The sequence below is a fragment of the Rhinolophus sinicus genome, chromosome X (assembly GCF_036562045.2).
Source record: "Rhinolophus sinicus isolate RSC01 chromosome X, ASM3656204v1, whole genome shotgun sequence".
Lineage (NCBI taxonomy): Eukaryota > Metazoa > Chordata > Mammalia > Chiroptera > Rhinolophidae > Rhinolophus > Rhinolophus sinicus.
Window position 1 is genome coordinate 52,652,987 of NC_133768.1, and position 27,772 is coordinate 52,680,758.

Sequence of the window (27,772 nt, forward strand, 5' to 3'; positions counted from 1 at the left end):
AGTTATCCCAATTTCAGATGTTAAGATGTACAAATAGAAGCATCTGAAATTTAGTGAGATATGGTAGGTAAAAACATTAATACCCTAAAGCCACGTTCAAGTGAATTTTGAATTACGTGCTCTTTTGGATCATCAGCTCTGCCACTAGCCATTATTGTATTCGTTTGGATAATGAAGAGTTGACTGTATCTGCAAAATCTATGTAAAAGTAAAAAACCTGCTCAAACCAGAATTTGATCATTTGCTCTGTTGTACAATACTCAAAGTCACACTGCTGTCGGACTCATTGAAATGCTGGAGCCTATGTTGGGACAAGTTGTGATGCATCCTATTTCACTCTTCCCATGCCATGTCCATGAATTCTCTGTGAAGCCTGAACAGATGCCAGCCCTCCTCAGAGGAAAGGTCTAAAGTCCCTCGATGAGTATAGTAGTCAACAGACTCCTGGTTCCAAATGATGACAAGAAAGTGCATGCAGTTACATTGACTTCCTATGGCTATCTGTTTAAAAACAAACAGATTACTTTTACTTCAAAGTGGTCTTCATTAACACATTTAGTTTATTGAAGTTCTATACGCAACGTACTGTGTATAATACTTCCAAATAATAATACAATAATTATCTCTTTGACTTCTCTAAAGCTATGAAAAGAAAAAAAGTCCTAGTTGAAGTATAAAACCCCCTTTCTTTAAAAGTCCAAAACTGACTTGCAAAGTCCACTTATTGGTTTTTCTATAAATACAATTCACTGGTTTTTTTTTTTTCTTTATAGGAAAAGTTTACCTAAAATTCTTATGCATGATTCCAAAATACAAATCAATTTTGTTTTAATACTATTCTCACATTCAGATATTGAACCTATTTTATGAGTAAAATCACCTTTTAATTTCCCTTTTGCTTATTTCTGCTTTATAGCAAAAAGATGTATAGTGTAGTTGTGGATTATATAGAAATCAATGTTTAGTTAAATATAACTCAGATATAACCTATGAGTATCTGATTTAAAAATTCAGTTTAATTGGAATACAAAATTTTAGTATATTTTGAGGTTATGTTCAGATGGTGAGATAAATCATCTAATTTGTGCCCTGTTAAATACTAATATTTGATGAAAAAAGGATAACACTTAGAATACCAATACTAATTGTAATACCTACCTGACTTAGTGTCTTCAGCATTTCAGCTCCAATACCTAGACTTTTTAAATAGATAATGTAAAATGAAAAAATGCAAGCTGAAAAATTCTACTTAACAAGTTATTTGGTTTAGTTTAAAAGAAATGAAATGTAAAACCCTATATCTAGTTGTTACACATTCTTTTTAAAATTTATTTTTAATAATATTTTTTATTTCTAATTATATTTGACATATATATTCTTAATAACTTGTATTGAAATTCAACTCATGAATGTATTCCATATCTCTTTTTCTTCATTGGAATGTGGTTCCAACGGTAATGGAAAAGATTTTGAATTTATCTTAAAGATCAGTGAAAAGGAAATGAGTCCTTATCACTATTATCACAGAGTATATTTCTTACTCATTTCTAGACAAACCAACCCAAAATGTAAAAGAATTTTTAAAGGTAAAAGTATACTTATGATAACTTGGTTTATTTAAGCTTGTTGGGAACTGATAAACTTTTCCTAATCTGTGACTGAGTCTTTACCATATGCAAGGATAACTAGGATAGTGATCAGGCTCATGAAATAGAAATGAGTTACATAAACTAACTTACACACCATATTTACACTAAAGCCCTATTTCTATTCCTTAATTTATAAAGTATGAGTAATACTATAAGTGGAGCTTGACCTTGGTAAGCTGGCATGACATAAACGTCCTCTAGGACGTTAACTTGCCAATCCAGAGGTCATATGTGAAGTAGTACATGGCAAATCCAATGGTCATTTTTTCTAGGAAAAGGGAAGAGAGGGTACAAAGAGGTTAATGCTTTGAATCTTAGAATGTTCTTTCCTCCAAAATGGAGTATCTTTGTGTGTTTTTTAACTATTAAAGTAATAAAAGCTCACTGGACAAAATTTGAAACAATACATTAATGTATAATGTTGAAGGTTTAAGTCCCTTAATACAATCTTTAAGAGATAAGCCATCTTTTGACTGTGGAATATATTCCAAAATCTCTCTCTCTCTCTCTCTCTCTCTCTCTCTCTCTATATATATATATATATATATATATATATATATATATATATATATATATATATATATATGAGTCCCTATCACTATATATATATATATATAGTCCACATGTTCTATTTTAAGAAAAGAAAACTGTTTATATATTTATACTACTCTGCTTAATAGTAATTATATGCTATCAAACTGTATTTTGTTTTCAGGATAGAGAAAATATACTCCAGATTAAATTGGAGGAGGAAGATTTATTTTACCTGATGGTTTTTGTTGGTCGTGTACTTCTGCAATCAGGCAGTAGAAAAGGGGATTGTCCCCAAAGCCATCCCTGAGTAAATTTGAATTATCAGTTCACATACAATATGTTACAAAGTTTACAGTAGAAAGAAGGAAGGTGGTGTAGGCAGCACCAGGAATTCATATTTTCACTTGTACCACAATTGTACTGGCAGAAACTGTCTGAGGTGAATATTTTGAAGCTCTAGAGTTTACTTGAACACTTGCAACTTCCAGAGGACAGGTTGGCTGGTAAATTGTAGTTTATTTTAGACAAATTCAGCCATCAGCCTAGTGGCAGCTTCCAAGCTCCCACCCCCCACTTCGAGGCAGGTAGCTGTGGAGACCAACCTGAATTTCTGGAGTGGTTTGCTGGAGCTAGGGTAGGTAATAAATAACTTACACTCCAAATGGTGGAGTTCTGTGGTCTGATTGTGCGTTGCTGCTCAGAATGCTGACATGAGGGCTTGGAGGTTGGCCACCATTTTTCCAACCTCTATAAAGCAGCTTCCAGGAAACTTAAAGGAGCTGCACCTGTTTCGTTAGACCTTCAAAAACAACCATGTACACAGGAGAATCTATAAAGCCATCATGGATGACCAGGGAAAGACACAGACTTAGACAGGACCTCAGAACACATTTAACATTCCACTGTGGTTGATATTTGACAAAGAGACACCTTATAGCAATGAAAAAGCCATTCCTGGAGAAAGGGAAAAATTTGATACCCAGAGTTATCATATTGTAAGTTTCAAATGTCCACTTTTCAACAACAGTAACAAAATCACAAGACACACAAAGAAATTGGAAAGTATGGTCCATTCAAAGGAACAAAGGAAATTAACGACACGTACCTGAGGAAGCCCACACGTCAGACTTACTACACAAAGACTTTAAAATAACTGTCTTAAAGGTGTTCAAACAGCTCAAGGAAGACATGCACAAAAAGAGGAAAGACATGTATGAACAAAATCGGAATATCAGTACAGAAGTAGAAATTATAAAAATGAACCCCCACCAAAATATTCTCCAGTTGAAAAGTATGATAAATGAAATTTAAAAATGCACTGTAGGGGTTTAAAAGCAGAATTTAGCAAGCAGAGGAAAGAATTGGTGAGCTTGAAGATAGGACAATTGAAATTATCATCTGAAGAACAAAAAGAAAAAAAAGATGAAAAGTAAACAGAGCCTCAGGGATCTGTGGAACACCATCAAGTGGACCAACATACACATTACCGGACTCTCAGAAGGAAAGAGAGAAAAAGAAAAAAGAATATTTGAAGAAATAATGGCTGAAAACTTCTCAAATTTGGTTCAATACAAAACCAAGAAGCTCAACAAATTCCAAGTAGTATAAACCCAAAAAGATCAACCCCAAGACACATTGCAATCAAACTGTTGAAACCCAAAGCGAAGGGGAAAATCTTGAAAGCAGCAAGAAAGAACTCATTACATACAATAGATCCATAATAGGATTATCATCCAGTTTCTCATCAGAAACCTTGGAGGCCAGAAGGCAGTGGGTTGATATATTCAAAGTGCTGGGGCGGGGGGAAGGGAGAACCTGTCAATAAAGAATTCTGTATACACCAAACTGTCTTTAAAAAATGAGGGTGAAATTAAGACATCCTCATAACCCCCCCCCCCCAGAAAAAACCCTGAGGGAGTTCATTATAACTAGACCTGCCCTGCATAAAATGCTAAAAGGAGTCTTTCAGGTTGAAATGAAAGGAAGTGTGATAGTAACTCAAAGCCATATGAAGAAATGAAGGTAAAGGTTAAATAAAGTTAGTAACTCAAAGCCATATGAAGAAATAAAGATAAATGCATGGGCAATTACAGGAGCTAATGTTATTTCAATTTCGTTTGAAACTCCACTTTTTATTTTCCACATGATTTAAAAGACAAATGCATATAATTAGTTATTGTGTTATTGGGCACACGATGTATAAAGATGTAATGTGACATCAATAACCTAAAAGGGGGGAATGGGAATGGAGAAATGGAGAAGTTTTTGTACGCTGTTGAAGTTATGCCGGTATAAATTCAAGTTAGATTGTTATAACTTTAGGATGTTAAATGTAATTCCCATGATAACCACAAATAAAATATCTAAAATTTACACATAAGGAAATGAGGTTATCAAAATATTTCATTATAAAAATGAACTGAACACAAAAAGGTAGCAATGGAGGAAATGAGGGACAAAAAAAATCTATATGACACATAGAAAACAAATAGCAAAATGGCAGATATCCCTTATCAGTAATTAAAGTGTAAATGGATTAAATGCTCTAATAAGTGATTAGCAGGATGGATTAAAAAACATACAACTATATACTGTCTATAAGAGACTCACTTTAGATTAAAAAAAAAAAAGACACATAGGGACGGCTGGTTAGCTCAGTTGGTTAGAGTACCGTGCTCTTAACAACAAGGTTGCCGGTTTGCTCCCCACATGGTGAGCTGCGCCCTCCACAACTAGATTGAAACAACTGCTTGACTTGACTTGGAGCTGATGGGTCCTGGAAAAACACACTCTAAAAAAATGTTAAAAGAAAAAGACATAAAGGTCGATAGTGAAATAATGGGAAAAATATTTCATGCAAATAGTAATTAAAAGAGAGCTCAGGTGGCTCTACTAATATCAGACAAAACAGACTTTAAGTCAGAAACTGTTATAAGAGACAAAGGATATATAATGATAAAAGGTTCAGTTCACCAAGAAGATAAAGCATTTATACACCAAACATCAGAGCTCCAAAATATATGACGCAAATAGGATACAATTGAAGATAGCGGCAGCTGTATAATAATAGAGCCAGATGAAGAAATAAAGGTAAATACCTCAATTTCAATAATGTATTGAACAACTGGACAGAAGACAAATAATTATTTAACAACACTATAGATCAATTGGAACTGCCAGAAATATACAGTACACTCTGCTCAACAACAATATAATACACATTTTTCTCAACTGCACATGGAACTTTCTCTAGGATAGACCATAGGTTTGGCCACAAAATAAGTCATAATACATTTTAAAAAATTGAAATCATACAAGTATATTTTCCAATCACAGTGGAATGAAACTAGAAATCATTATCAGGAGGAAACTAGGAAATTCACATATATAACGCACTCTTAAACAACCAATGGGTCAAAGAAGAAATCACAAGGGAAACTAGAAAACATTTAAGATAAATGCAAATGAAAACAACATATGAAACTTGTGGTATGCAGTGTAAGCAGTGCTCAGGGAGAAGCTTATAGCTGCAAGTGCCTGTTTAAAAAAAAAAAAAAACACAAAAAGAAAACCTCAAGCAATAACCTAACCTTACCTTTTAAGGAAATAGAAAAAGGGGCAAACAGCCAAAATCTAGTAGAAGGAAGGTAATAATAAAGATTAGAACAGAGAGAAACAAAATAGAGGACAGAAATACAATTGAGAAAATCAGTGAAACCAAAAGTTTGTTCTTTAAAAAGATCAACAAATTGACAGCTAGACTGACATATGAAAATGAGAGAAGATGCAAGCAAATAAAAAATTTAAAAAGAAAAATGAAACACTACTACTAACCTTACAGAGATGAAAAGGATTATAAGTAAATACTATAAATTGTACACCAGCACATTATATAACATAAAAGAAATGAACAAATTCCTTGAAGCTTGCAAATTACCTAAACTGATTCAAAAAGAAAATCTGAGCAGACCTATAACAAGTAAAGTTTGAATCAGTAATCAAAAATCTCCCAACAAAGAAAAGTCAGGGACCACCAAATAATTTCACTGGAGAATTCTACCAAACATTTAAAGAAGAATAACACCAATCCTCAAATTCTTTCTAAAAAATTGAAGAGGAGGGAGCATTTCCTAACTCATTCTATGAAGTCAGCAGTCCTCTGATACCAAAGGCAAAGACATTACAAAAAATCACAGATCGATATTCCTTATTAATATAGAGGCAAAAATCTTCAACAAAATATTAGCAAAGCGAACCTAATCTATTAAAAGGATCATTCACCATGATCAAGTGTGATTTATCCTAGGAATAAGAGAGTGGTTCAACTTAAGAAAACCAATCAACATAAGACATCAATTAACATAACAAAGGGAAAAAAGCATGACAACCTCAATTGATGCAAAAAAGGCATTTAACAACATGAAACACCTTTTCATGATGTAAACCCTCAGAAAAGTAGGAATAAAGAGAAATTCCTCAACATGATAAAGGGAACTTATAATAATAATTTTCAAAACCAGTGAACTTCATACTCAATGGTGAATGACAGAACATTTCCTTTAATAATAAGACAAGGATGCCCACTTTCACCACTGCTTTTCAACATTGTACTAGAAGTTATAGTCAGAGCTATAAGACAAAATAAAGAAATAAAAGCCATCCAAATTCGAAAGGGAAGGGTAAAATGATGTCTATTCATAGTAGATGACATGATCCTATAGATAGAAAATCCCGGAGTCCCCCAAAAAAGCTACCAGAGCTAATAAATGAATTCAGCAAAGATGCAGCCCACAAGATCAACAAAAAAGATCAACACCAGCAAAAAACCCTAAAAGTAAATTTAAAAAGCAATTACATTTACAATAGTCCCTAAAATAATTAAATACCTAGAAATAAATCTAACCAAGGAGGTGAAATACTTGCATACTGAGAACTATAAAAGATTGTGGAAAAAAGAAAACCTAGATAAAAGACATCTCATGTTCATAGATAAGACTTTACATTGTTAAGGTGTCAATACTACCCAAGTGATCTAAAGATTCAAACATCCAACATCCCTTTTCACAGAAATAATAAAGCTGATCCTCAAATTCATTTGGAATTTCAAGTGTGTAATTTTATATGTTAGCCATCTCCTCTCTTAGTGTTCATATTTCCTGCCTAAAAAGTTGTAATTTATCATAAAACACTAGCCTATCCTATTAATATTTCTGACTATCAAAATGTAGTAAATATCTTTGAAAATAGCTTGTCATTTTTCTTTTATCCATTCATCCTATCGAGCTACTACTAACATATGGGGCATTAAATTATACTGTCTTTGACCAATTACAATTTCCATTCTAAATTTCAAAAATTGTATCAAGTTTATTGCACTTGTAAAGATTTAAAAGTTCTTGAATGACAATTCCATACTAAAAATGGGAAAATATAATATAGTGGACCACTGACAAAGCTATCAAACTCATGTCCTGTACATGTAGATATTAATGGCATCATCTTTGTGTACCAAGGACAGCAGCTTCCACATATGTAGGTTCAAGTAGTACTGTGTGTGCACATTATGCCATGTTTCTTTTTCTAGCTCTAAAATACCATAAAGCATCTTACCCATTGCTGTTAACTTAGCATGTTTTCACAGGCAGCAAATTCCTGTCAAAGTAGAGAAAACTTAGTCTACGGTTTAGTAACGAGTTCTTAAGATGATAATCATGAAGTCTACTGAGCATTTATTAACATATGATGTCCCGGGCAGTATTAAGAGGGAGTAAGACTTAACCCCAGTCATCTGGAAACTTGAAATCTAAAACAGCACACGCAGCAAAAGAATATATATATAGAGAGATTAACTATGTTAGGTACCTCACTTATATAAAAGTCAGTTGTCCAGGTAACTAGCCTTGAATGCAATCAGAAATGAGGAAGTAAAGCCAAAAAGGTTTCTGAGCATTCAAGGTAGATGTCACAAAGTCTATGTATTATAAAGTTCATAGACTTTACAAAAAAGTCTGTCATGTTGTTTGTGAGGTGTGTTTTCAGTTTAACATTTTAGACCTTGTTTATTTGGTTCTTTACTATATCATTTTTTACACATTCAAATTCTTTATGGTTTGGATATCATGCTTGCAAAGGCATCTGCACTTTCAGGTCATGAAAATAGTCACTCTTACTCGATTCCTAATTTTTTTCAAATTTTATTTTTTCCAGTTTTATTGAGATATAATTGCCATATAACATTGTATTAGTCCAAGGTGTACAACATAATAATTTGATATATGTACATACTGGGAAGTGATTACCGCAATAAGTTTAGTTAACATCAAATCATCTCATATAGTTACAATTTTTATTCTTGTGATGAGAACTTTTAAGGTCTCTCTTAGCGACTTTCAAATATACAATACAGTATCGTTAACTATAGTCATCATGCTGTATATTATATCCCCAGAACTTATAACTGGAAGTTTTTACCTTTTGACCACCTTCACCCATGTCCCCCACCCCCACCTCCAACCATTGGCAAACACCAGTCTGTTTTAAAGCTCTTAATATTAATAATTTATTAATTACAATTTTGTTTTTGATGTAAGGGGTGAGGTGAAATTTCACCTTTATCTTTCCCCCCAATTATCCCAACAGCATTTCTTGACTAAACCATCTTTTATTAACTTTTGACATGAAATGTCCCCTTTATTATATACTACATTCTCTTACTTAAAAGAACTTCTGGACTCTCCATTCTGTTCAGTTGATTTATCTCTGCATCTATGGTAATAGATTACCATTGCATTTTAATTACTTACAACTGTAGAATATCTGGTAGGGCGTATCTCCCCTTACCACTTTTCTTTTCGGAATTTTTCTAGAAATATGTGTTTATTCTTCCATGTGAAAACTTGGGGATTTTGAGTAGGCTTGCATTAAATTTACAACGGGTAAAAAGCTTTCAAAATATATTAAGAAGACAGAAAGGGCTAGATAAAGTAGAGCATTGGTAAGAAATCAGTATTTATCCTCAATGCAACCAGAGCCCAACAGTCTTGAGCATTTTGGCTGCTGTACACAGCAGCCTCCCCTAAGACACTGTATGCATCCTGAGGGCAGTGACTATAATTCAAGAATCCTTGTCTCCTTTTCTTCACTTTTTAAAAAAGATTTTTCTTAAAATATAGCTAATGTACAATAATCCAGAGGATGCCAAAAAATTTATACACATTTTAAGAAAGGAAAACTGTATTAAAATTGTAATACTGAATATATACCAATAACAAAAGATGGATACAAGTCACGTTTGGCTTCTGCAATTACAAGAGGTGCTGAAAGTGGTTACCATCAGTGTCCAGACACTTCTGATTACGGTGAACTACTGTTTGTGCAACGTTGACCAAAGTGTCCACTTGTATACATTTTTTTTTTGGCACCCATGGTATATTAGATTCAGGTGTACACCATAGTTATTCAACATTTATATACCTAAAGAAGTGATCACTATGATAAAAAAAATATGGAATGCTTCACGAATTTGTATGTCATCCTTGTGCAAGGGCCATGCTAATCATCTCTGTATCATTCAAATTTTAGTATATATGCTGTGCAAGTGAGCACTCCTTGTATTCCTCATAGTAGTTAGCACATGGGCTTCCCCTAATATGCACTGAGTGTTTGTGTAATGAACAAAAATCAGATATTAATAGTACACAGCACTTATCTGTGGATCATCAATGGTCCAAAACCACACTTTGAGAACCACCGTAATAAAAGGCTTAAATGGAAAGTCTGGTAAGCAAGAAGTTATGACTGTCTAGCTATGAAATGACTAGATCCCCAAATAATACCGTGGTGTGGATATTAAGAACAGAATAAAACAGGTGTATAGAGAGGATACTTGGAAGAATTTTAGTGGCAGGATAGTAAATAAAACCTGAAAAATACTCAGCTAAAGAATGAATTAATATAATAATAATCATAAACTCATAAATTCCTTTGCAAAGAGAATGTTTTGCAAACTTAGCAATGAACAGGAATTAGGATAAGTGGACACATATGTATTAGAGAAGAACATAAAGCTCAAAGCTTATTAATCATTACATCCTTGTCTATGATGCAGAGTAATAAATTTAGCTTTTCTAATATTTTTCTACAGTGAATACTCATTAATATTATCCTCCTCATATTCAGGGACTTGAGGCAAATTCAAAAGTAAATGTCGTCAGGACCTCCACAGATACAGATTCATTGAAGTACAAGGATCTAATGATGTATTTTCCCCTTGGTAATAGCAATGGGCACTGTTTGGAAAGCTAAGAAAGGTAAGTTTTCTGGATAGAGAATATCACTATCATTCAATAATAAATTTACTAATTGTCAACCAGGTGTCAGATACTAAGCTACAAAAACTCTTTAAAATTATTTTCTGCTTGGAAAAATGTTCTTCTGGAATAAGTAACATGCTGGGTATAGTATTTTGATTGATCATTTAATCATGCATATTAATTCCAGTTGGAGAATTGATGTGGGAATTTGTGGGGATAGAATAGAATGGAAGGATAGATAACTCAGAAATAACAGATCTGGAATGGTGCCTAGTGTCATTTCAACAAATGGATTTCACTAGAAAACTTTTGGTATTTTATTTTGTCCATTGAAGCAACACATTCTCTGATCAAAGGGACAGAAACTTGGCCTGATTTAAATTTCATTTTATGTATATATATGTGTATATATATGTGTGTGTGTACACATATATATGGTTTGTCAATTAAGTTCGTGAATTTGTTGCAATGATATTGCTAACCTTTTTTGGTATTCATTATGAATTTGTACCTACTGGACAAACAGTTAACCAAGTTTACTATTTGGAAGTGCTGAAAAGGCTGTGTGAAAAAGTTAGACCACCTGAACTTTTCACCAACAGTTCATGGCTCTTGCATCACGACAATGCACTAGCTCACACAACACTGTCTGTGAGGGAGTTTTTAGCCAGTAAACAAATAACTGTATTGGAACACCCTCCCTGCTCACCTGATTTGGCCCCCAATGACTTCTTTCTTTACCTGAAGATAAACGAAATATTGAAAGGAAGACATTTTGATGACATTCAGGACATCAAGGGGAATACGATGACAGCTCTGATGGCCATTCCAGAAAAAGAGTTCCAAAATTGCTTTCCAGGGTGGACTAGGCGCTGGCGTCGGTGCATAGCTTCCCAAGGGGAGTACTTTTAAGGTGACTATAGTGATATTCATCAATGAAGTATGTAGCACTTTTACTAGGGTGAGTTCACGAACTTAATACACACACACACACACACACACATTTTCCAGCCACGTATTTACTCCATTAAACACCTAGGCTACTGCTTTTATATGGAATTATTTAGGTTGTGTATCATGTAAATGATTGTTTTCAATGCCACAGAACTTCAGCACAGTACTATGGCTATTAGTTTGTCCCCTTTACTGTACTGGAATGATTTCCAGGAAAACCATTAAAATGACTGTTACTCAGAAATTTTTAACCCAGCTCCTGGACTCCTGAAGTCTATCTATGGATGGGCTTCAGGAGTCAAAGAACTGTCTGAAATTGTATGGAAAATTTATTGTGGATGAATATTGTTTTCTGGGCAGTCAATCATTAGGTTCTACAAGTAGGTTTGGTCCTAAAAGCAACAAGACTATCTCACCTGAAACGTAGGCAATTAATACCTGAAATTCTGTCACTGACATGTCATTCATTTTGAGTTAAGCATTCCTTTTCTCTAAGATCCTCTTTTAAAGTTAAAAATTCCCCAGGGGGCAATACATTAGGCCCCTGAATTTACATGAATTGGTCCCCCCATGACTCTTAAGCCCCCTACTATGAATCAAGGAATTTGTGTAATCATTTTATAGTATTGACTCATTACAACAATATTTTTATATACATAGCACTATGTCCTTGATTTTAGATGTGGAAATTGAAGCTTAGAAAGGTTAAGTAACTTCCAGAAGGTTATGTAGATGGGTCATAATTAGCAGAGCTGGGATTCAAACCTAGCCTTTGCCTTCTTTACCCTAAGCCTTAAACTAATGCCATGAGCCTCCACAGAATAAGAAAAAAGAAGTTTACTTTAATTAGGCGCAGGATTTCTGGGCAGTCTTCAGGCTCTGCAGGTCTTATTTGGAAAGACTTCATGTTTGGTTGTCTCCTGCCTGATTGGCTCCAGCCTGGTTGCCTCACACATAGTTGTCTCGGGCCTAGTTGACTTGTACCTGATTGGCTCAGGCCTGGTTGCCACATGTCCAGTTGACTCATGCTGGATTGGCTCAGGCATGATTTCCTCATGCTTGGTTCAGTCATGCCTGATTGGCTCAGGCCTCGTTGCTTCATACCTGGTTGACTTGTGCTAGATTGGCTCATGCATGCTTGGCTCATGTCTGGTTGCCTCATACCTGGCTGCATTGGGCCTAGTTGCCATGTACCAGGCTTCCTCATGCCTATTTGGCGTAGGCCTGGTTGCCACATTCCTGTTTGGCTTGGGCCTGGTTGGCTCAGGCCTTATTGGCTCATGTTTGGTTGCATCATGCCTGACTGGCTTGGCCTTGGTTGCCATGTGCCTGGTTGGCTCCTGACTGGTTGGTTCCTTCCTGGTTGGCTCACACACGGTTGTACCATACCCAGTTGATACCTGTCAGGTAGGCTAGTACTTGGTTGGTTCATGTATAGTTCGTTCATACCAAGTAAGCTCATGTGTAGCTTGCTCGTGCCTGGTTGGTTCATGTCTGATAAGCTTGTTTGGTTCATGCCTGATTGGTTCATACCCAGTTAATTTGTGCCTGGTTGACTTAGAACTGGTTGGCAGATGACTGGTTAGCTGATCGCTAAGTACCTTGATGAAACACTTAATTGCAGTGCTCTGGTGGGAGGCTGTAAGATGTTTCTGTTCTTTCTCAACTTAATTCGTACTTCAAGAAACCCCTCTATCAAGATGAGAATGGGAAAAATAAAGGAGGGCTACCTAAAGACGATTATTGATGCCTCCAATTTGCTGGAGATGACCTCACCAGCGATCACAGCTATAGGCTTGGCTGGGTTTCAGGATGTCATCAGGCTTTTCCCTGCCAATAGGCCGGAAGTGAGTACAAGAAGAAAATGACCCTGAGGCTGTATTCCTGTCTCACTATGAGCACGGTCACTGCGTCATAGTGATGAAGTCACAATGCCCGTATCTATGTGCCTACGTGCCCCCCCCCCGTGTGATGAGGGAGGGGAGAGGCAGAGCCTCCTTTACTACCTTTATTTCTTCCTCTCCAAGAGCTTAGAGAGAGTGAAGCAAAAAGTTGGACGGTGTCTCAGGGTTTATGCTTGGCACTCACCCTGAGTGCCTGCTGTTTTAACTAACAATCCAAAGATACTTCCTGCTTTCTGCTCTCCCATGCCCCAGTCCTGAAATAATTCACTTGCTATTTCTGTCCTGACTTCCACTTACAGCCTCTTTCCCATAAGTATAGAAATTAGAATGCTTAAAAAGTTGTCCTAATGAGGTGCTCAAGTCCCTAATGCAGAAAATATTTCTTTACAAATAAGAATAATGATGATTGCTATTTGATTATTGAATTTTTTTTATGACCTATGCTCAGGGAGAAGCACTTCACATTTTCTCATTCAATCCCATAGCCACCCTACTATCCCCAATTCTGAGGAAACTGATTCAAAATATTTGGTAACCTAGCAAAGGCCTCAACAGTTGGCAAAGAGCCCGACTTCATACCCAGTTCTACTTGACTCCATTTCCAAGCTTTTTATTATCATACTATCCTGGGACTTACACTATACTTATTTTCTACCCCCATATCTGTAAGATCAGGTATATTGTCTTTGAACCCTATTACCCCTCACAGAGTAGTCCTCCCATCAGTTTATCTTTTGGTTTATTTCCTCAACAATGTATATTATGTAACTAGTGTTAATTTTGTTGTAGATGGAGTCTTTCATTTTTTAAATATACTGGAGAACCTTGGTTGAGGCTGTTCTAAGATTCACACTGTGCTAAGGGATTTATATATGCATTACTTCATTTAATCATCACAGCAACCTTATGAAATATGTACTGCTGTTCCCCATTTTATCAATCAGAAACCAGAATTTAGAATGATTAATTTTCCCAAGTCTAATAGATGCCAAAATTGGGACACAGTCCAAGGGCTATCCTATAGACAGAAGGGTTCAAATAGAACTATAGAGCACAATTACCATTCAGCCTATGCTAGCTGTAAATGGAACCTAGAGAGCTATCGTCTTAGCATGGCAGGTAAATCAAGTCACATTACAGAACTTTGCCAAACCTAACACAAGGTAGATGCAGGTACATTCCTGATCTTGATCTACTTGTAATAGTGATGAGAGTTAAAATTTTATGAATGCTTCCTATGGTGTTAAGCATGATTCTAAGGAACAATTTACTTGTATTAATTCATTTAATCCTCACAACAATCCATTTAGGTAGGTTAGATATTATTTTGCCTACTTTTCAGGTGAAGAAACTGAGATTCAGAGAGATTAGGTAACCTGAGAGGTCACACAACTAAAAGTCCAGGCAAAATAAAGAAAATCCAGTCATCATTTTATTTTTCCTGAAATACCAGGAGTGGGGTAAAGGTATTTTGCTGTTTGCTTTACAAAATCAAACCGTTTGCATATTTTTTGTGGGGATAGATGACATTTGTTGTTTACTTTTTTAGAGGGGGAGGCATGTGTTAGGTTTCCAGTTGATGCTTTAAAGGGGTAAAATTAGAAATTACAGTTCAGTAATCTAGAACTGGTAACAAGTTTCTTTGTATTTTGGCTCATGAAACTTTATATCACTTGAAGGCCATTAAGGTGCTAGTTTGTTTTTTCTTTAAAGAGTGTTGGATTTGAACATTATGCAATTGTGATTTTAAGGGGATGCACTAAAAATGCATATTCCTGCTCACAATTACTTATTAATGCAACTTGTCCCATCTTACATGGGACTGTCTCCATCAGCAATGCAAAATATCTCCATACTGTAGCTAATATACCATCAAGGGAAAACATTCTTTTTAAATATTTAAACAAAAGCTTCAATATGTCTTTGCCATAAGGTGGCAGTGCTATCCAGTTTAGGAACTGAAATTCTAAAATATAAATATTGTAAGCTTGTTTCTATTTAATAAAAGTATGCTTATCATTTGAAGTTGAGGTTTCCGTCATTTCCAGGTATTATCAGAAAATTTCTAAAAATATAATTTTAGTCTTAACATACTATCTTTTTACAGACCTAGTTTACGTCGTGAATTTTATAAGCCAAGATCTGCCAAATTCTATTTCTAAGAGTTCAAAATGTGCATACATTGTCTGCTCTACCAAAATGTTTTTAATTTAATATAATGTATAAAGCCACCCCTATAGATCTAAAAATGTGAATATTTTTATGTATTTAAACTCTAATGACTACAATACCTAAGATCTCCTTTTCTGAAGACAAGCTAAGTAAAATTCAGTATTCTGAACTGACTGCAGATTGGTTTCATCTAAATGAATACTCACAATTGAGAAAGGCATTTGTATAGTTTTCATCTATAGCAAACACAGTTTAAATTTGCTGGGATCTCCCTTTACCTTACAGCCAATACCTTTTTCCTGTCCCTTTTAAGTTCACAAGCTTTTTGTTTTTACCCCTGTAAAATGCAAACAAACAAAAAGAAAGGAAGAAAAGGCAGGAGACTGGGGGAGGGCTTAAAGGCAGGGAGCCACAGGATCAGAGAGAACATATGGATCTTTTCTGAAACAAAAAGTTAAAGAAAGTACTTTGGAGGCATTCATCAATAAGCAACACTTAATGCTGTGTCATTGGAATTAACCCCTGGTCATTTGCAAAAGGTGAAAAGAATTCACAATCTCAGCCAAAATGAGAAGGGCAAGGAAGTAAGTTTATTCAAGATGCCTGCATAGAAGTTGCTGGGACAGATGACTGCACCTAACTTTAGGCTATTTTTTTCTTATATAGGAAAAGGTAGGTAAATTTCCTTATAGCAGGAGATGTGACTATAGACTGAGGTCATTTGATTGACGTATGTTGGTTATATAACTAGTTTCTTTCTACGCATGCTCTTACCCAGAATGCATACATAAAAACCCACGGAGGGGGTAGGGGGACCAAGCCTTAATGTTCATTCCATTCTAATTGCATTATAATTAGGCTAGAGTTCAACTAAAGGACAGTTTTTGGTAGTTTGCGCATGTGCAAAGAACCAGCTAAAACCAGTCAGGTCTTATCTCCCCTTTCTGGAGGGGTTTAGACATCTTAGAATGATTTGTAGGGGATGAGCCTGGGCGGTTCCTGGGGAGGGGATGCAGGCCTGTGCAGTCTCCCTTCAGGGTCACTTTTATTAACCCCTTTTTGCCTCATCACTTCATATTTTATAATATTTGCTGTATTTTGTTTTATTAAAGAATATGTGCTCATTGTAAAATGTTTCCAAAATATCTGTAACAGACAAAAAATTACCTATAGAGTTTGCTCTGATTGGAAATGAGCACACCCAAGATTTTGAATGTTCTTCCTTCCCAGATATCATCACCAAATTTCCAATTAAGGGAAAATCATCACTTTGCTTATGTTGTCTCTTTGCTTAGCTGAGGGTGCAGATCAGGAATATAATGCCTTTTTGTTTAGAAAAGTTCCCCGATTTTTATGAAACGCAAGATGAGTCCACAGCCTAGTCTAGGATAGGGAGTGAGAATTATAAATTGATTTGTATCTAAAAAGAAGAACTTGGATTTTTTTCCGGGAGCAGTCTGAAGAAAGAGGCTGAGTATTCCAGGAACTAGGAAAAGAGTGGTTAAATGGAAAGGAAGAATTCTTGGCTTGAGGAGAAAATCTGTAAAAATGGTGGTAGGCTGAGGCCTAGGGCATCAGGCAGCCAGTAAAGGTTCTCTTTAAGATGTCAGTATTCAGTTTTAACTTGTTCCCTCCTAGATGCTGTGTGGAAATATTCCTAACTCCTCTCCAATAATTTAGTGGAAGTCACTTACACTAGCCTTGTATTTATGGTAGTTTGGTCATGAAAGTGGAGGGGTGAAGGCTGCAGACTGGGCAGAAATACTGAAAGAAGACAGCAGTTTCAAGAGTTGAACCCAGGGACTTGGAGAACTGACTATAGCTTGGGGGTTATAGATTCGTGAACAGGTGTATAAGAATAAGGTTACCCCGGAGGAAGAGGAATAGGTAAAGAGTACAGATCCTAGCTGTTACCTGGTGTAGAAACTCAAGACATTTTGTTATTACAGGAATAAGTGATTCCAGAAGACTGGGAGACATTTGGGTTACCTAAGAAATGCATAAAATAGATATGAAAAATCTCTCAGAATCCTATCTGGAGATAATTATTATTTACATTTCAATGACTATCTTTCTACTCTATAAATATAAATGTATATGTACATAATTTTTAAATGATATTGACATCATATTAACTATCTTTTTTACTTCAGAATGTATCATGAGTCTTCCCCAGCTGCTATAGCATTACATATAACATTTTCAAAATTTGCTATCATTCAACAAATATTTATTAGACACCAACCTTGTACCAAATTGAGGTCCTGTTGAATATTTATCAACTACCAGGTAATATGGCAAATGTTTTATATACATAATCCCATTTAATCCTCACAATGAGGTAGGCATAATGATCCCAATTTCACAGAGAAAGTAATTGAGGCTTAGAGAAGTTAACCTGCCTGAGGTTACACAACTTGGAAATGGTTGAGCCAGGATTCAAACTCAAGACTAGTGTGAGTCCTGCGCCCACTGCTCTGAACGAGATGCTGAGTCACTTCACTACTTAGGTATGTGTTTTATTTAATCAATCCCGTACTTGATGTGCATTTTAATTGTTTCTAATTTTGTGGTATCAAACAATATTCCAGTGAACATATTTGTGCAACATATTTTTAAATAAATATTACTTTAAATATTCCTGGAAATCCCAGAAACTTTTTGGAAAAACAGCAGTAGATGAAGCCCAGACAAAAGCTCTATTTAAGGTGCTTAAGGTGCACCTTGTATTTGATACATATGACACTTAGGTAAAAGATCTCCCTTAGTATTCAAGTTTCAGCAAATACCCAGGAAGTGTCAAGTTACAACATTCTTTTCCTGTTTTAAAAAAAAGTGCTTTTACTCTAATTCCTTAAATATTTTAAAGAGAATTAGAGGAAATACTTTAAGGAGAATTAGAGGAAATTGGAGGAAACCTTAAGGGTTTGGATATCGTTAGTAGTAACTAATGATATTTACAATTTCTAGTTTTTTTCTCTTTTATTTTAATAATAAAGAGTAAAGTCAGGACAAATGTATTTTTTAAATTAAGTGAATAAAAGACTTAAAGGAAAAATACCAAGTACTAGAATAAAATAATAAAAATACAAGTACTAGAAAAAATATTTTTGAGATAACATCCCCATTTTAATTCTTAATTATTGAGAAATGTAACGTAATTTTTAAAGAATATCTTAATTAAAGTTTATTGGGGTGACAATTGTTAGTAAAGTTACGTAGATTACAGGTGTATAATTCTGTATCATCTCATCTATAAATCACATTGTGTGTTCACCACCCAGAGTCAGTTCTCCTTCCGTCACCATATATTTGATCCCCTTACCCTCATCTCCCACCCCTTCCCCCCTTACCCTCTGGTAACCACTAAACTATTGTCTGTGTCCATGAGTTTTTGTTTCTCATTTGTTTGTCTTGTTCTCTTGTTGTTTTTGGTTTATATACCACATATTAGTGATCATATGGGTCTCTGTTTTTTCTGTCTGACTTATTTCGCTTAGCATTATAATCTCAAGATCCATCCAGTTGTCACAAATGACCCTATTTCATCTTTTCTTACCACCGAATAGTATTCCATTGTGTATATATACCACAACTTCTTTATCCATTCATCTATCGAAGGACATTTTGGTTACGGTGGCCAAGACATGGAAATGTAGTGTAATTTAAATGCTGCTTTTCCCCCTTCAAATAGTGTTCCTTTTAAATTGCCTGGAAACCCAACTAAATATTATTGTAATCTTACTTTTCTAATCTCCAAATATTCCTGCTCCTGCATGAGTACTCTGGGAAAGCCTTTCTCCAGAATATGGTAGAAGTGAGGCAGGGGACTGATACTATGGCTGCGGCCTCAGGGAAATTTTATATTCTGTTCCTCTTATTTGTACTCACTAATCTTACTAACTTTTAACCACTTAGTTATTGTGTTTCTGAAATGTCCCCAGTTTAAAAGGAAATCCCAGCTCCAAAAGAGGAATAATGACAGTCTCCACCTTTAATCAAGAAGTGAAATTCTTAGAGAAAATGAGAGGTAAGGTTAGAAGCTCCTAAGAAGAACATAATTCTGGGATGAAAGCAGACCAAAAAGACTAACAAGGTTAATGAAATTGAGAATTTGGTTTCCTTTGAGATTATTTGGAAGCACTCAAAATAGCAGGAAGAAAATTAAATAAAGCACATTTTTAGAAACTGACTTTATGTCAGTGGTATTTGAGGAGGGAACTCTGCTTCATTTGAACTTTGGAACTGGAAAAATCATAGCAATACAATATCTTGTGCTATTATGGAAAAGGTTATTACTATGAATACTGTGCTTAGTTAATAAGTACTCACCAGACACTAATGACTTTACACCATATACTTTAAGACACTCTCCTGCAAGCCTATATGTTACAAAAAATTAGTTATCCATCATAGAGAGGGTTAGAAAAAAATGGGTCCTACTTAAGTTAGCCCTGGGCCTTATGCCATCACCACTGGTTTGGTGATGATATTCTCAACATTATAATGGCTTTTAGTTGGATGGAATCTATAGAATTTTGGGGGATAAGCTCAGAATTCAAAATACCCTCAGAGAAGGAGATAGAAGAAGAACATTGAATTTGGCATCAACAAAACCAAAATCAAAACATAACACGGGGATGTAAACTATAGCATAGGGAATATAGGCGATATTGCAGTAACCATACATGGTGTCAAATGAGTACTATACTTATGGGGTGATCACTTTATAAGTTGTATAAATGTCTAATCACTATGTTGTACATTTGAAACTAATATAATATTGTATGTCAACTGTAATTGAAGTTTTTTTTAAATTAAAAAATAAAACACAAGAAACACATAACAAGCAAAATAACCTAATTCAAAGTTTTTAGTAACTGCTTCTTAGTAACTTTGTAACCTGAAGAAATGTAACCTCTATGAGCCATAGTTTTCTCATGTGTAAAATGGAAATAATGATGTGTCCAACCTACCTCATAGATTTGTTGTGAGGGTCCATTCAAATGAAAAAAAAATGTAGAAGAAGGTGCAAAAGTAAGGGATTATTATTATATTTAGAGAGAGAGTGCTGTATATAAGTAGAAAACAAGAAATAGCTAATTGACCAAGAACATGACAGATAATAATTAAACGAATGGTTCTTATTAATCTTCTTGACCCTTCCTCCGCACTTTCTTTAGATCTTAATGATCCCTGTGGTACCAGCCTTGGTTATCATCTCAAGCTACCCTTTCCGTGGGGCTTCCTATCCACTTGCCACTCCCCTACCTACCTCAAACTACTCATTAGCCATATTGAACTTCTTTCATTTCCTGAGTGCAAGCCCTCTTTGTCATATTCGGGCTAGTCTCTCTTCTCCTTCTTCTCTTCCTTCTCCTCTTCCTCCTTCTCTCCCCCCCTCCTCCTTCTTCTATAGCTGTGTTCTTTAAAAAAATGTTTTTATTAAAATATAGCTAACATCCAATATTTATTAGTTTCAGGTGTACGCCATAGTTATTCTAACATTTATATAACTAAAGAAGTGATCACCACGATAAGTCCAGCAACCACCTGACACTGTACCACGCTATCACAGTATCATTGACTATATTCCCCATGCTGTACATTACATCCATGTGACTTATTTGTTTTATACCTGGAAATTTGAATCTCTTATTCCTCTTCACTTGTTTCTCTCCCTTTTTAATTTTCCAGTTACAGTTGACATTCAGTATTATTTTATTGTTGTGTTCTTGCCCACTTCCCAACCCCCAGCTTTCAATTGCCTAGTTAATTCTACTCATTGTTCAAATCTCAATTTAAACATAACTTTTTGCAGGTCTTCCCTGACTCCCTTTAAATAAACTTGCCCCCCATGTCGTCCCATTGCACCCATTCATCCTCTATATGTTGCCAAAAGAAAACACCCACATCAGAACCACCTGGGAGCTTATTAAAATGTAAATTTGTAGAATCCACCATCCAGATGTTTCTGGATTCAGTGGGTTTGGTGTAGGACCAGTCTTCAATTTAACCAGCATCCCAAATGGTTCTGATGCATACTGAAGGTTAAGAGCCACATTCTGTTATACTGCTCATCACCCTGACTTTCCTCTAACCTGTACTGAAAGCAGGGACTGTGTCTGTCTTGCTCACAGTTGTTCTCCCAGTGCCTGGCATACAGTGAGCACTCAATATATGTTTGAACAAACAAATAAAGAAAGAAAAGAAGGGGAAAGAATAGGTTTCCAAAAGTGGGGCAAACCATGTGAACTCTGCATGGCCCTTTGAAACCTGCATGTCAATTATTACAAACAGATGTGCTCTGAGAACACACACTCTAAATGCAAAACATTTACCAACTCCTGGATTCACTATCATAATGATTGCTGACTATGAGTTTCATAACAGTCTTTTAATGGAAATTGTAGATAATTTTTTCAGAAACCAAAAGGGCATGTTTACAACACTACAAACTGTTAAATCTGGTTACTGCCTGAGAATGGGATTGGGAGGGTTGGTAAGGGATTTTGGTTTTGGTATTGTTTGATTTTTTAAAATTAGGAGCATGTATCATCTTTGAAATAAAATAAAATGCCAAAAGTGAAATAATGGTTTTAAAAAGTCAAAGGGTGTGCTACTGACTCCATGATTTATCAATATACTGCTCTACCAAAATGCATTTGGATAGTTGTTTATAATCTAATGTTCTCTGTGATGTTTAGATATTTAGGATTGAAATTGAAGTATTTAGCTTCAAATATTTGACTTGTTCCTTTCTTCTGTCACTTTTAAATACATCCCTTACAGTATTGATTCAATACACAAGTCACACTGAACAGATAGTGAAGCAATGTGCTACGGGGCTGGGTGTGGGAGAATTGGGGAGCTACTGTTTAAGAGTAAAAACTTGGAACTAGTAGGCGAATAAGTTCTGGAGATCTAATGGACAGCATAATGATTATAGTCGAAAATACTGTATTGTAATCTTCAAAGTTGCTAAGAGACTAGATCTTAACTGTTCTCAACACAAGAGATGATAATTATGTTATGTGACAGAGGTGTTAGCTAACTATAGTGATCATATTGCAATATATAACTTGCACTATGCTGTATGTTAATTATATCCCAATTAAAAAAGAAGCAATGAGGTAGAGTGAAGAGCACTCTACCTCAGGGGAAGTCAAACAGTCCTCAGTTTCAATCATCGCACTACCATTTAATAATGTTGTCATGTTACAGAAGTTACTTAGTCTCTCTGAACTTCGGTTTCCTTCTCTTGAAAATGTGCTAATAATACCTTTCTCACAAAACTGTTGTAAAGAACAAATGTGTGTTCATGTGGAAAGTGTCTAGCATGGGGCTAGATGTTCAATAAATGCCAACTTTCTTCTCCATTTTGTTCATTAAACAAGTATGTCCTGAGCACATATGTGCCAGACACCACTTTATGCACTGAAAATACACAGGTGTACAAAACCAACATGGTCCTTGCCCTCAAGAAGCTAGACTACAATGGGAGAGACAGAAATTAAATGATATCGATCTGCCTAGAGAAAAAGGTGTGAAGAAGAACCACAGGAAACTATGAGAGAGTGTCACAGGGATATCTAATTTGTTGGGTTTTCTTTTAATGTGGAAAGGGGAGTACATTCGTTGGGAAGTGACAATTAAGCTGAGTAGGTGTTGACCAGACAAAAACTGAAGGCAAAAACTAAAAGAACCCTGTATTTTTAAAATCTGAAGCATGCTTTTTCTTCCTTCCACTTGAAAGTAGAAAAGCATAGGAAAGATGTAAAGGTGTGTGTGTGTGTGTGTGTGTGTGTGTGTGTGTGTGTGTGTGTAGGGAGAACAAAAATTAAGAATTACCTACTGCCTTATGTAAACATTAAATATCACTTCTGAACTCTGCACACACAAGAACTTACCTCAAAGTTGATCTGTAATGAGCCCATAGAAATTTGCTTAACCAAAAATCTACAGTACCATAACACATACTATAAAGATTTCAGCTGGCAAAAATATATAATATATATAATATAATATATTCTGTAAATATAAATTACATATTTATTGCATATAATCTTCTGTTGGAAAAGAAAACTTGCTGTAATGGTCAAGTACTTTTAAAATATTTTCATTAACAAACTTTAAATTTTCTTTACAATGCATCAGCACCATAAAACTTGCAATAATAAAATTGTCCTTACACAATCCAGTTGTTCATTCTTAAGTCATTCCATTGAAGACCTCACCTAATAAGCAGTTCATTGCTAAGCAATGCCATAAATTTCTGTGTTTAATTTTTGAACTGCTTGCTGAAGGTACTTAGTGAACTCTAAAGGAAAAGAATTGCCTGACCAATGATGTGGCTCAGGGCGTTCAAGTGTGCTTCCCTCATAACCCTGTGCTACTCCTGCTCCAAAAGAACTCTTCAAAGCCAAAAGAAAAAACAAAAGAGGCTTTGAGTCTGTTTCAGTACAGGCCCAGGAAACCCTAAATGATCTCAAAGGTCCCAGAATTGGCTTAGCTTCCCAAGAGTTAATTTAAGGATCAGCCCATGCCTAGAATAGATCTCAGGCTCTCCCTCCCCTTCATTATCTCTAATCCATCACTAAATGAGCCCATCATTCCTTTGAATTTTATATCTGTCACATCTTCCCATTGTGCATCACTTCAACCTGGATTAATGCAGCAGCTTCTCTTTTGGTCGCCCTAGCTTCAGGCTTTACCCATATAGTCTACCCTTCCCATGTACGCAGGTTATTAATTATTTTATGTTTTATTCACATATATAGTCTTAGGTGTGAGGAATTGTTCTGAACATTATAAACATTAATTCATTTAATACTTCCAATAATCCTGTCATACAGGTAATATTGTTATCCTCATTTTACAGGTAAGGACACTGAGGCAGAGGAGAGGTTAAGTAACTTGCCCAAGGCCACACAGTTAATAAGTGGTAGAACTGGGATTTAAATTTAGTCAGCCTACAACATGGATGGATCTTGAGAGTGTAATGCTGAGTGAAATAAGTCAGACAGAAAAAGCAGAGAACCATGTGATTTCACTGATATGTGGTATATAAACCAAAAGCAACAAAAGAACAAGACAAACAAATGAGAAACAGAAACTCATAGACACAGACAGTGGTTTGGTGGTTGCCAGAGGGTAAGGGGGGTGGGGGTGGGGGGTGGGAGATGGGGGTAAGGGGGATCGAATATATGGTGATGGAAGGAGAACTGACTCTGGGTGATGAACACACAATGGGATTTACAGATGATGTAATACAGAATTGTACACCTGAAATCTATGTAATTTTGCTAACAATTGTCACCTCAATAAATTAAAAAAAAAAAAATTTAGTCAGCCTAGTGCCAGAGTCTATGCTTTTAACCACTATCCTATGCTGCTGCTCTCAGTATAATGAGTCACCTGCTGCTACTCTGGCCTTACTGATCTTGTTTTCTGTAAATTCCTTCAGCACATATAAACTATACTACTTTTGTACTTGCTTTTTATATAATTGTTTTATGCTTATTGATTGGCACAACCCAAACTGATTGGAAAATCCTCAAGGACCAGCAACCATGTCTTATCTGAATTCTGTAGCCCTAAGAACGCCTAGCATAGGGCAAAGTACCTAATCAGTTGCCCAAGACTTGAACAAACCTCCAGGGGTAAAATACCCAGTGGCAGCTTTTATCACTCATTTCAAGTTCTAAGCTCCCGTTTTGATTAAGCCAGTATATACCATTACAGGAAACTTACTGTAGTTAAAATGACTCATGAATCAAAGTTATTTTGAAACATTGGAAAACTGACTCAAGGAATATTTTCATTTGTCAACTGAACTTCCTCAAAGTCTGCCGTTATGTAATTCTTTAGTGGTGTGTATTAGAAAAAGGAAAGGATAAAAATGAAATAAAAAGCTAATTAACTTTTGTTACTAACTTGCTGATTTAGATTCTGATATAGTTTATTGTGATTTAGTGTGTGATTTAGAGCCAAAAGACTTGAATCCTGGTCCCAGCTCTAAGTCTTTACTTGTTATATAACTCTGAGGTTATTTAATCTCTCTGAGCCCTGCCCCCCTCACCTCACTGCACCCCTGCTTTCTCATCTATAAATTGGAAATAATATTTGCCTTACTTCAAGGATAGTTTTGAGGATCATAGAAGACAATGTGTCTGAAATTACTTTTAAACCCTAAAGCACTAAACAAATGTTGGTTTTATTATTATTCATAGTATCAGTCCTGAGAACAAAGAAATGGTAGTTTAGATTTTAGATTAGCCCCTAATCTAAACTGTGTGGTCTGGGTAAAGGCATTTACTTCTCTGAACCTTATTCTTTCCTTTTGTAAAAGAAAGCAGCTTACAGTTTTAACATTTTGTGATCTATTGATCTTAATTTCTACCATAACTTGTTGGCAAATAGCTAAATCTCTGATACTAAAAAAAAACAAAAACTGAATTGTTACTGAATTTTTCCAGCCAAAATGATTACCATGCCATGAAGTTATTTTATATCATTGCTTTGTGTTACCACTTATATAACTCTTTTGCATGAACAAATTATTTTAATTCCTCCTGTTTTCTGCACTTATAAGTGATGGTAGATTAAATGCTGTACATATATTACCTTATATAAAAAGAATAAATTATTTTCTTTGCGTTATTCAATAATGAACTGAAAGAAATACATATTTTAGGGAATTCTTGAAGTAAATAAAATAATTTTGCACCAGGATCACAATCTCTTCTGTAATCAGAATTAAAGCTCCAAAAGTATGTGAACTTCAATTAATGAATATTATATTCCAGTAATTAATAACATAAAACTTCTACAAATATATATGTGTTTATATATGTGTATGTACACACACACTTTTATGTTTTCTGCCAATGGAGAACTTTAAGACAGAAGTCTTTAAAACATTAAACCAAAAAAGGGAAGTGTTTGATTATTAAGAAAGGGAATGCATGAATGGAAGAGAATGCAGAAATTTGGAGATTAGATTGAAAAAAGAGGAAAAACATTCATTCATAAAACATTTATCACCTACTATGTGCCAGACAGATATTATGTCAGGCCATGAGGAGACAAAATGAATAAGATAAATCTCTGCTTTCAAAGGCTTTAGCATTGTTGGGGCGACAGACCTATAGAGAGATAATAGACAGATAGATGATAGATGACAGATAGATGATAGATGATAGATAGATAGATAGATAGATAGATAGATAGATAGATAGATAGATAGATAGATAGATGATAGACAGACAGAGATAGACAAACAAGTCAATGTGAGTGATGTGCTAGAGACATGCAGAGGGTGCCATAAGAGCAGGCAAAAAGAACATCTGTCTTAAATTGAAGGGTTAAGTAAAGCTTTTTGAAGGAGATGACAGTCTGAGCTGAGTTATAAGTGAGAAATACAAGTTACATTAAAGGAGATTGGGTTGTATTCCAGGTAGCGGAAGAAGATTTATGAAAATCTGGAGATAACAAAAAGCAAGGAGGATTCCAGATATCTATCTGCAGTTTGTTCAATGATTACAATATTAGGGAAGTAGTAGCAATAGATGAAGCCAAAGACATAGGCAGGATCCAGATCTTGACAGAACTTGGTACAGCTTTGCTAAGGAGTTTGGCTTTATCCTAAAGTGATTGAGACCCATTGAAAGAATTTAAGCAGAATAAGAACATGTTGAGTTTTATGTTTTAGAGATAAATCTAATGAAAAGGGGAAAGAGCCAAAACCACTGGAGAGGTTGTTACTTTAATTTAGATTTTTTTAAAATGAGGTTCTGAAATAAATCTCTGGAGGTAGGGAAGAAAAAGGAACAGATTCAAAAATTATTCATATCAAATGTCAACGATAATTGAAAATTTAAAAAAGAAAAAATAATTATTTATGAGGTAGAAGTGAGAGGACTTGGTGATTGAGTACATGTGAGGATGGGGGTGAGATGGTATGATATGGCAAGAAACCTAGGTTTTAGACTTTGAGTTGATGGATAAGAGTGCAGTTTAACGAAACATCATATGTAGAAAGGGGAACGAGCATGTAGGGAGGCAAAATTATGAGTTCAGTCATGTCAATTTTGAGGTATATTTGAAACATCCAAGCAGAGATGCTCAGTTAGCAATTGGACATCTGACCTGGAGGTAGATTTAGGCCTACTTTAAGAGACATGGTAATTGAGGACATAATCACAGTGAGGTTACTAAACAGAGTACGAGAAGTGAGAATATCAGA

At 35.3% G+C, this 27,772-nt stretch overlaps 1 protein-coding gene and 1 non-coding gene across 2 annotated transcripts; both read right to left on the bottom strand.

Annotated features, from left to right (window-relative positions):
* Positions 1-331: 331 nt before the first annotated feature.
* Positions 332-13,061, bottom strand: SATL1 (spermidine/spermine N1-acetyl transferase like 1). Its single transcript, XM_074323301.1, is given in 8 exon segments — positions 332-501; positions 1,159-1,199; positions 1,817-1,855; positions 1,858-1,917; positions 2,416-2,520; positions 7,808-7,835; positions 12,291-12,718; positions 12,839-13,061. Coding segments are annotated over 8 exon segments (1,011 nt in total). The 5' UTR covers positions 12,981-13,061; the 3' UTR covers positions 332-333.
* Positions 9,682-9,788, bottom strand: LOC141569828 (U6 spliceosomal RNA). The gene has a single exon (XR_012493608.1). It is a non-coding gene; the product is annotated as a U6 spliceosomal RNA (small nuclear RNA).
* Positions 13,062-27,772: the final 14,711 nt, after the last annotated feature.